A 12002-nucleotide genomic window follows, 5' to 3' on the forward strand; every position below is an offset into this window, starting at 1 on the left:
GTGCACGCGGTAATGGAATTTTGTGGCATTCACGATTACCATAGGTATAGTACTGTACAGTCGTTCAGTGACATGGCGATAACTACTGCCGGACTTTTCGTCTTAATGTTGTTGGTTAGCAAGGTACACTGCATACCAGTTCAGCAGTTTTACAACTTTGGTACCAACGCATCGTTGGAGAGTAATTCAAGACTTGGGGATGGTGAAAACTCCAACGTAGTTATTTTTCCGAGTCAACCGTACATGTTCTACAGCCGGCATCAGTTTCAGCTTACCGTAAGTAAACAGTAGTAGCTAATTCAGTAGTCTAGAGGTGGCATGCAAGTACTAAGGTCAAACGATTAGTGAAGCACTGGCCGCTGAGCACTGTAAGCACAAACTGAAGAAAAAAAAAATCATCATTACAGACACTTGAACTCTCACGGTCACGCATTAGCTACGCGTACTGAGTGATTGTTGTCTCACGCATGGTTTTCCATCTCACGCATTGCAGCCGATTCCTAGAAAATTACGCTCTAACGTAATTAATTTCACTCAAACTTCAGGACCTCTTGGCAAAGCACTAAACAGTGCTCTAATGACTAAAAATGGACAGGTATCATACTGAAAATAGCTCGGAAAATAGCCTAAAAAGTGAAATTTTTATCTACTATGAGGAGACTTCACGCATAAGTAAACAAAGCTCACTCATTTTAACCTCAGGTCTCACTCCAAATGCACTTTATATTACAGGTTGAGGTCTCTGTCATTAGTAAAAATGACACACAATAAAAATGCGTAAAAAAAGAATAAAGTAGCTAGCTAAATGTTTGTATTAGCTACAGCTAGAGGTGTACCATGAAAATTTTTGAATATATCTCGATATTTCTTTTAACTTACCTCATTTATTTAACATATATCGATAATTGAAGCAATTATTTGTTGTATTTAACTGTCAATATTTTAACCAGTAAAGTCAGCAAATTGTAATTTGAAGAATACAAAAAAGTGAAAAATGTCAGTTTTGACAATGTTTCCAAGTGGTATAGGAGAGTTGGAGCCCCCAGCAGATGTCTACACCATCTGATTCAGATATTCTTTGATATACAAATAATTTATGGAAGCTCACTTTTATTTAGATAAATAAACCAGTCATCCTTATCTTGATACGTAAGTCTTATGATATCTCACTAATCACATATATCTAGATAATTGCTCACCTCTAGCTACAGCTTAAGCAATATAAAATTGTTTGATATAATTCAATACTTCGCTAATTACTGGAAAATACAGTATGTAATAGTGTATATCAACAATAATGTATGTCGAGAATGATGACTGACTATATTTATAGTTTACTTTCATGTTGTAATAGGATGGGATATTGTAGGTATTGTGTTTTGTGGTTGTACACATGATCATTTGTATGTGCATTATATACAAGAAGCTTTCCCCCTCTGTGTGCAATGCAGAGGGGAAATGTGCAATGTATTGTATGTGCAATGTATTGTATGTGCAATGTATTGTATGTGCAATGTGTCAGAGTAAAAGTGAAATTGGTAGGGCATGCCCCCAAGGAAAATTTTGAAATCATATATTTTTGAGATGCCATTTGGAGGCAGTTTTTGGCTGTAACACTATGTGCAAGATGTTAGTTATAGCCAACTAGTTGCTGGTCACTGTAAAGTGCTAATAATAAAAATAATTATTATACAACCAAGTACTAAAGATAATAAGAAATGCAGTTAAAATTATGTAATACATATTAACTTATTGTTATTATTATTATTAAAGGTTTTACAGCACATACACACACAAACAAACGACTATAAGAAGCTAGTGATGCACATACAGAGCAGTACGTACAAAGGTGAATATGCTCAGGGTCTGGCAGAAATTACTTCTGCCAGCCTTAATTAAATTAAAAAATAAAAACTAGTTTGAAACAAGAAAAAAATAATTTGATTAGTTACGTTCTTGTGATGCACTCTTTGTTCCGACATTCAGGTCGTTCACTTTCTTTAAAACATATTTTTTCCTAATAACTAAGGTTTGCTCCCCATCTTTTCTTCACTTTTCAAGTTTCTCCCTCAGTTTCCTACTAGCTTCAGTAATATGCATAATATTGTAGACTGTGATCACTATGCCAACTAGTGCCAATGCCACACCGCTGATTTACTGGCACATCACCTGTGGCCTCTAGTTACAACAGAGCCTATTGTGCCATATTGGCCAAAATGGGATGATTTGCCAGTTGTGCCTTCACCACCTTGTTATGTCACTTCATTGCTGACTCATCTTCAGAGGCATGTCACACCTATAATATAAACAAATTAATTAATACCACTATAGCTAACTTAACTTGTTTATTTTGTGCAAGTTGCATTAATTCATTTTAGTGTTGCGATTTCCTGATGTCAACTAAACTCCCTTGCCTGTATACATAAGCATGCATATAATTTGCATAGGAACACACACTGTTCTCAGTGCTGGCTATGGCACTGTTTATACATGCCCAATGAGTAGGTGGCAAAGTTGGTGCATGTACTTGGTTCAATATTTTGTACATTTTTACTGTGCTTTGTACTTCACCTGAGATGCTAGCTGGTATTATTTTCTGTGGTTGTCAATGGTCTGTGATCTGTAAGATGTGTTACATATACATATGTGTAACTACGTATCTACTGTATGTTGAGTAATGTGTATGCATAATATTATAGACTGTGATCACTGTGCCAATGTAACACTGCTGGAACATACCAGTGGCCTCTAGTTACAACAGAGTTTATTGTGATCATTCATGACTCGTGTCTCTAACTTTTACAAGTGTTTCCAGGTGGCACGGCGAGTCCCAAGTTGCTGCAGAACAGCTTCATCCTTCACCTGGCTTACTAGTAAAATGATTTTCCACCATCAGTGTTGCCAATAATGCATTGCTGCACACACTTAGTCTACTGCTTTAATATGTATCTCCAGTATGTCATCTATGGCTAAGAATGTTATGTATGCACATAGCATGTACCCATCAGCCACATCACTGATGCACTGGCACTTAGCTACCAGTTTCCTTTAGTCTGTGCCATATTGGGGTCATATGTTGATTGCGCTGGCCTTCACCTCCTTATCATGCATAGTGGCCTGACTTTTTGATTGAGTCAGCTTCAGAGACATCTCACACCTACTAAATCAGTTAATGCCACTGCAGTTTGCTCATTTTTTTTGTGTAAGCTACATTTTAGTATTGTGATTTTCTGACATTAGTTAAACTCTTTCCTGTGTATGCATGCGTATCATTTCTGCCAGCACAGCCACTGCTCTGAGTGCTGGCTATGGCATTGTTTATACATGCTCTATGGGTAGGTTGTTACGTTGGCATATGTACTTGGTTGTATATGACCCAGTCCTAGTAATTATACAACCAAGTACTAAGAATAATACAAAATGCGGTTAAAATTACATCATAAATAATAATGAATGAATAAATAAATAAATAATTAATGGTTGGGAAAACTACAAGGTCTATGAACTTGCACTAAATGGGGTTCGACTCGCTGGTGAACAAAGGTACAAATGTACAATAGTTATGCCTGTTCATGCTGATGACTTGAATGAAAATGTAATTCTTTATAATGCCCAGTACCACACCCATGATTCCAAAGGCCAGGAGAAGATTAGTGACCATGAGTGACCATCCACAGGTCTACTACTAATTTGTCTGCTAATCGTTTGTGCCCGGATATTTGTTTTCTAAGTATTCAGACAAGTGCCAGGTGCTGCTGTAAGCCATCTGAAGTCACCATGCCAGCTGCCAGCACATACTTTCAGGCAGATTATTAACAGAGGTACACTATGTTTTCATGTCGTAATACTGTTTGTTTGTACTGTGTTTGTATTTACCTGCCCAGCAACAATAAATAAAATAATATCTCCTGCAGCTGTGAAGTGCCAAAAACTACTGTAGCTAACGTATAGACTTCCCAAACGTTTTTGAAACATTAGAAGTAAGTGTGCTAGGGAATTATCAGTGTTTCTCTGTTAAGAATGTACTGAACTTGTATAAATATTATTGTGTATGCATATATATTTTTTATATTTCACACCTTGCCATGCCTACACTGGTGTTTATTTAACACTTCTCTGTGGTTGCATGTGGTCAGGGACACATTCACGCTTTTATTGTATTTGTACAATCTGTCATTTTTTCAATGATGGTGTCATCACCATTCAGTGTCCACACACCACTGATGTGCAATATCTATGCATGAGTATTTCTTTGAAGGCACTGCCAATTTTCACGCTGATCTGCTACACATTTTATTTCATCTTGCAGTGTATCCAAGACACCATGTGACCATTTTTTGACATATCAGCCCATCTCATACTAAAACATGAAACTCACTGGATGAGTCAGATAATGGTTGTGTGTGACACAAAGTAGAAATACTTGGCTTCTTTTGTCCCAGATATCACCGTGGTCTGCCGTTGGCAACTCCAGCCTATCCATCACCCTGATCCATCCTCATTTAAACAACTGGTATTACATGAAGAGAACACAAAATTATATAGATACATAAATTAATATCCTAGACTTAATAATTAAGCATTTGTTGGTCAGTAAGAATTCTGAGGCCCTGCTATATAATATGTATATAATTACACACTTTGGTGTATGTACTTGGTTGTATGTGATGCGGTCCTAGTTATACAACCAAGTACTAAAGATAATATGAAATGTGGTTAAAATTGATGTCATAAATGATAAATGAATAAATAAATAATGAATAAATGTGATGGGGCATAGGAAAAGGGACCTACAGTTATAGAGATTTTTTTAACTTTTGAGTGAAAGTCAGTAAATTTCTGCTTATTGTTAGGTAAATATAGTACGTAAATTATGTACACTTGGAAATTACACCTGCATTTAAATTCTTTATAACTTTATGAAACAATTGAATATTGACTTGAAATTTGAAATATAAACAGTTGGAAAGTTGTGGAATTCTTTGATTAGCATAACTCAAATTCCATGATAACAGCTATAGGTCCCTTTTCCTATGCCCCTCACAAATAATAAATAAATAAATAAATAACGTTTGAGAAACTACGAGGCCTAGAGAAATGAACTAACCAGGGATAGATTCGCCTGTGAATGAAGGCACAACCATATAATCGTTACGCCCGTTCGTGCTGATGACTTGACCATACGTGTAATTCTATATAATTCCCAGTACCACACCATTGCTTAATTGTGACTGGATCTACGAAAACCGTTCTTATTGCCCAAGACAGGAAGTTTGATTTTTTTCACACAAACACAAAGCTTAATGAATGCACTATCAAGTTTCACTGCCACAGTCGACCAGAGTAAAGTGGTCTGCTTTTGCTGGCTGTTATTTTAGAGCACAGTGGTGAGCCGTACGAGTGGTCTAGGGTCTTGATGGAGCCCTGTCCAACCAGGAGATGGCTGTGTGTGGCTGTACAGCTCCGTGGTGTTGGACAATGACCTGTGCTGTAAATCTCCTTTCATTTTAGCCAGTTCTGAGCCCTGAATGGCCTATAACTTGGCCTAATTTATCCCAGCACGTTTCTTTTCAATTTTTGAACACCATATTGCCCGCCTTCCAGGGCCCCCGCCTCCCACCCTTCTGGAGCTCGCCTGATACACACAACCTCGGTTTAAAAACCATCTAAAATGGCGGGAAACTTAGCTGTTGACTACGTCTTCAGTGGATGATCAAGAAGGTAAGAAATTGCTGTGAAACGTGTGAAAATTTGGTATGCGTAGCTACCACCATTGGCCAGCTACAACATACTGAATATTTAAAACCGACATTTCTCAATACTTTTAAATGGGCGATAAGACCGGTTTCCCAAAGACAGTCACAATTACAGATTGTGCGAGGGAGAAGATTAGCAAATGTCCGTGGAGTGACTGCAGGAGAGCCATAGGCCACTTTACACGTAAGCAAGAAGATTACAAGTACGTTTTTATGTTTGTAACATCTCAAGTCTCCATGCCAGCTGCCAGTGGATTCATTCACATAAAATATGTAATTAAACAATACAAGAAAACATTAGAACACATGCCACACTCTTTACAATACAGAAAATACAAGTAAACAATCTTGTCTTGTGCAGCTGGCATGGCGAACTTCCTTTGTGTTAGTGCCAGGTAATTCAATACATGCTAAATCTTTTTTGCCTTCACCTGGCAAGTTAACTACAAGGCTCTGGCTGACTTGGCTGTCTTCCTTTATCTGGTTCATCTGGCTTGCATACTCCTACAGTATTGTGTAGCTGTCTCCTGCAAGTTGTGTATGCATAACTATAGTGTGTCACCCGTCACTGTGCCATTGCTACACCACTGATGAACCTTATTAGCTCTAGTTGATGTTGATACTTTACTGTATATTGGCTAATAATTTTTATCTGGTGATGTTTCCTATAATGTATTTTGCTGCATACAATACTGCAATAACATATAGTTCTTTCCTGTATGTTTTGTATACATATACTGTGTACACATCACTGTGCCATTACCACACCAACGATGTACTAGAGGATTACTTACGGATTACTTAGCTACTGGTGGCCTTTAGTTACGATGCCACTATTGTGTTTTTTCTATCACTACTGTGACATACTGAGTTGATTTGGGGATTGTGTCTTCACCACCTAATAGCCTCACCAGGGGGCTGTCACATTAGTGTATGTACTTGGTTGTATGTGAAGCGGTCCTTGTGATTTAAAAAAAATGTTTATAATGTAACTGGACACTGCCAAAAAAAAGCACCTCCATAATTCTGTTTAGCTCTTAAAACCTATCATTTGAGTTTATTAATAATATTAAGAGATACACTGGAAGGAATGTTTCCAAAGTAGCCGAAAAGAGAAACAAAGCCAAAGCTTTATGTAACAGTAATCATTTTAGAGACACTTAACACGAATGAAATCAGCATGAAGTTGTTCTTAGTGAAAGATAGGTTAGAGAAGTGTTGTCCATCAAATAATGCTGTAAGTAATGCAGTCCACTACTTTTGGTTTTAGCTTTATCAAGTTTGAAAGATTTTTTTTTTATTTCCATCCAAAAAGTGGTGAGGCTGTGGCCTCACTGGCCACCCCTACTCTGACGTCCTTGGTGCAATATCACAAGAAGTAAGTGGCTTTCCTCGAGTGTTCCAGTGTGTAGAGTCTGGTAACTGTGACGACCAGTATTGGTATATTCACACATCTATTACACTGTGATTTATTGCTACAACAATAAACATTAATCTACAAAACTTCTCATGCTTTAGTCTACATTTCTCAGGCCTGAATACTTTCCCTGCTATACTCAAGCTAGGCCACACTAAACAATTGCTCTATAAGAGCTGATGATGCAGGAATTTATACTACAACTCTTGCTGCTATAATATGATTAAATATTTACTATTCCACCTCACATCATCAAATCAACTCTAAGCAAACCTGGTTTCCACAAATTGCATCATACTATTAGAACTTTCCATGGTTACCAATACTCATTGTCACTTCTTGGATACTAGAGGATTGCTATGGTTCATTACTACTGCGCCTTGATTCTCAGTTGATCCTGTGACAATTGAAGTTGGTTGTCTGGGCCACTTTATGCCAGTAACAAAACTAAGTATGCCATGTACCGAAAAGTTCAATACTTCAGATTTTCCAACAAGTGGCTCATGTTGCTATTTCCTGTTCGTACATGATCTTTAGTATACGGTCTTTGGTGTCATGAGATGGGGAATTTGTAAAATGTGGAATACAGAATAGCAGAATAACGGAATAAGCAAAACTTGTCTTTTGCAGAGTATACAAATAGTTATATGCTCTATAGTAATTATACTTTGACTACCTTGTAGTATCTTTACCAAGTAGTCAAAGCCACGGTGATGGATAGACAAAAGCTGGGCAAGCATTAAATAGGACAAGCACACAACTAATCATCCTAGAACTATCTACCTTTGTAAACTTGCTTATCTATAATATACTCCCTAGTTGATATTGCTACAAAACTAAGACCTAGTTCTATTCTTACGATAAACTAGATGGCCTTCACACGATTGTGCATCCAACCAAATTTATTGTTATTGAATTAAGCTAGTGGAGTTCAGTGGTTGTGTTTGCATTCAAAATGAATCAGAAGTGTAGGTAAGCAAATTATAGTACATTGTTCTAGGATGATTGGTCACGTGGTTGTCCTATTTAATGCTTTCCCAGCTGTGGTTTATCCATCACTGTAGCATGCCATGCAAAGCTATTACATAGTAAACAAAATATAATTACATATAACTATTTATATAATCTGTAATAGATAAGTTTTGCTCATTCCGCTAATCTGTATTCCTCATTTTACAAGCTCTCCATGAGATGTCATTGGGATGTTGATATTTAGTTACACCTAATATAATTTCTGCCTTTCTAGGACTCCAGTTATTATCACGTTTTAATAAGATGGTACTGTGCGACTAGGCCTCTTGTAACTTATGTGCATATAATTATTGTCAAAAGTATGGCATTATCATCATCATCTTATCCAGTATCATGATAGACAAGTTATTTCATCCTCCACAGGTTCTACATAGTACTGTAACAGTAGGTCACTTGTGCCTGCTTCCGTTGATGTAACTGTGGTTGATCCAGATTTTGTCTTGGAACATTGTTTACATATTGCTTTAAAAATTCCATCCACATATATGACCTAGTCTGGGAAAACCGGGCTTATCGCCTATTTAAAAGTATTGAGAAATGCCGGTTTTAATTATTTAGTGTGTTGTAGCTCGCCAATGGTTGAAGCTATGTGTATCAAATTTTTACATGTTTTACACCAATTCCTTACCTTCCAGAGCATCCAATGTGCAAGTAGCCAACAAATAAGTTTCCCGCCATTTAGATAGTTTTTAAACCGAGGTTGACTGTATCAGGCAAGCTGCAAATTGGGTGAAAGGTGGGGGCCCTGGAAGGCGGGCAAGATGGTGTTCAAAAATTGAAAAGGAAGGCCAAGGGATGAATTAGGCCAAGTTTTGGGCCATTGAGGTCTCAAAACTGGCTAAAACGAAAGGAACTTCACAGCACAGTAACTTATTCAATACCACAGAGCTGTACAGTCATCCCCAGGCTGACCCGAGCTCCATTGAGGCCCCACACCACACATACGGATCACCACTAGGCCAGCCAGCAAAACCAGACCACTCAAGTCTAACTGATTTTGATTGTGGAATTAGATAGTTTATTCATGTAGCTTTGTGGCCTGGGTGAAAAATCAAATCTGCTGACATGGGCGATAAGACCGTTTTTCTCAGACTGGGTCACATATGGTCAGCAAGATCACAATGATTTTGCACAGAAAGCAACTACTTCCTCTGTCTGATATTTTAGTGTAATAATCGCTTCAGTCTTATATAATGCAAGTCAGAACATCACAATAAGTAAAGTGATCTGTCTAATAGCATATTTGACTGCATGTCAAGGGTTTAACCATAAATTTCCACCCTATAGCTGATTACGTACACTGTACTTAAACCACAAGAAAATACAAATTTGCTAAAGTGTAGTTAGCTATATATATCGCGTGCAATGTTAGTGGGTCATATTAGAGCTCATGTATACTTTTAGAGGATAATAGAGCATTCAGCAAATGCCATCTTAAAAAGTACCTTCCCCCCCCCCCCCCCCAACTTCAAAAGAAGACTTTATAGTCAATTTGAAAGAATGGTAGGCCCAATAGTTTTTTTTATGAAGTTAAAAGGAGCCAATAAAAGCACCTTCAAGAAATTCATATAAATTATATCATATTGATGATAAGTATTATTGTAAATTGTGACTAGGCCTGCGAAAACAGGGCATATGGGCACAAACTACACCCTATCACTCTACAGGTCATATCTCAGTACTGGAAAAGTATATTTCCAATCTGTAACTTGCATCGTGATGCCAATTAAATACTTACTAACAGTTGAAAATTGCAGTTCCATAGCATAATGGTGCAAAACGTTATGAGTGGTGAAACTTTGAAAAAGTAGGCAAAAATCGTGTGCCCACATGCCCTATTTTTGCAGGCCCAGTAAGCTAGTGCCAAGACTGAGAAAGAAAGAGTACCTTTGAGCAAAAGTACGTAGCTCAGTTAGCAAACATAATTATTCTGATATCTTGACAATTGCCCTACATACCTAGCTCTCATTCTCAATCACAGAAGATCTTGAAATAATCAACACTGTTTTCATTGTCTGATAATAGATTATGCTGAATAAGGTGTGACAACAGTGAGAGCATCTTTAACTATTTATTCTAACAGTTTAAACACACCATGTACTCTGTGTGAAGATTGGTGTTATTTTCTGTCAGTCATGCATGTTTCTGGTGGTTTCTGTACTTCATACCTTAAATTACAAGTATTGTACATTGTAGTTATGGTATTCCATATTGTTGTCTTCTATTTTTTAGGATTTGTAGTATTCATTTTCCCCTTACAGAAAATGTAACATACCTAAAGTACTAGTAGTGGTGGGACAGTGGCAACAGGAAATTCAGCAAATACCCTACTAATGTGTTTATTCCTTTATGGTTATTGAACACTTTATGTTTTAATCTGTTTTCATGACAGTAAATAGCAGTATCTATCCATAAATGGCAAATTGGCTTAAGTGATGTGCAAAAGAAAGCCCCCAAACTCTTCAATAGTTGTTGAACATGTAGTTAATTGAAACTATGTAATTTTTTTATATTCTTAATAATTATTAGTCTACTGTAGAAATATAGAATGATAGTTCACATTCCGCACCTTTCTATTGGACATGTATATGGTGGTCTTCCAACGCCTTTTTATTGACTTGAAAAAGTAGTGAAAGCTTGCTATGGTGGCTAACTGGTTTAGATATAGTTCATAAAAGTATCCAACACTCATCTACACAAAAATCCCAAAATACTGCCTCAGTTTTTAGTGACATGACTGCAGATAAGTCTCTAATTGCATAAATACAAGTCTCAAACTACACACCCTTTCTTCGCTCACTATTACATTTAACTGCTTGTTCTCTCTCTCTTGATGATACCATATTACTGCAATATCAAAATAATACCACTTTCACGTCCCACATCAATGGGAAGAGAAGGTGTATAAGTGCCATATAGCACTGTTACCGGTACTCAGGAAAGCATTAATGAGAAACAGAAGTAGTATATCAGAAATATATCTCCTAGGAGGAAGTATATTTTGATATACCACCTCATTTCTCGTTAGTGCATTCCAGGCATAGAAACCATCAGAGGTCTTTGATGAAACTGTGTCATCTCCTCTGCTCTGATATAGTCAGGATTGATTGTGGATTATAGTTCTGTAAAGCTGAGCCAGAGTTAACCTGTAGACTTGGAGAAGGTGATAAAGTTTGTTGCCTCACTGAATGATAAAAGTCACTGGTTAGTGTTTTGATTGATTATAGATACCTGGCATGATGTAACGTATAGCATTGGGAATGGAACTTAATTGATTTGGCTATATTAGAGTTGTAAGCACATGTACTAGCTACATTAATTGTGACCGGGCCTGCAAAAATAGTGCATGTGGGCACAAACTACACGCCATCACACTACAGATCATATCTCAGTACTGGAACAGAATATTTCGATTCTGTAACTTGCATCATAAAGCCAATTAAATTCTAACTAAGAGCTGAAAATTGCATTGCCATAGCATAATGTTACAAAACGTTATGAGCGATGAAAGTTAGAAAAAGTAGGCAAAAATCATGTGCCCACATGCCCTGTTTTTGCAGGCCCAGTCACAATCATTCATAGCTAGTAATAAAAGTAAGAAGTTTGGTGCACTTGAAACATCATTACAAGCTGCGTTTCAGCTTTTTGTGTTAATTGTATACCCACAACTGAAGCTATCTGCATGCCTGTTTTGATAGTGATACACTTACATTTCTCAGCAACATCTTGTTGTTCTTATGTATCTTATTCACAATCAAAATTCAGAAGGTCCCACTTGTAAAGCATTCCTGCAGTTT

At 37.1% G+C, this 12002-nt stretch overlaps 1 protein-coding gene across 1 annotated transcript in view; it reads left to right on the forward strand.

Moving 5' to 3' along the window:
• Positions 1–41: 41 nt before the first annotated feature.
• The window catches only part of LOC136247800 (uncharacterized), a 133458-nt gene continuing 121497 nt past the window's right edge, over positions 42–12002 (forward strand). Inside the window, exon 1 of the mRNA XM_066039624.1 lies at positions 42–276. Coding sequence (XP_065895696.1) covers positions 73–276 — 204 coding nt within the window. The 5' untranslated portion in view covers positions 42–72. The remainder of the gene's footprint in view (positions 277–12002) is intronic.

This window comes from Dysidea avara, chromosome 2 (genome assembly GCF_963678975.1).
Source record: "Dysidea avara chromosome 2, odDysAvar1.4, whole genome shotgun sequence".
NCBI lineage: Eukaryota > Metazoa > Porifera > Demospongiae > Dictyoceratida > Dysideidae > Dysidea > Dysidea avara.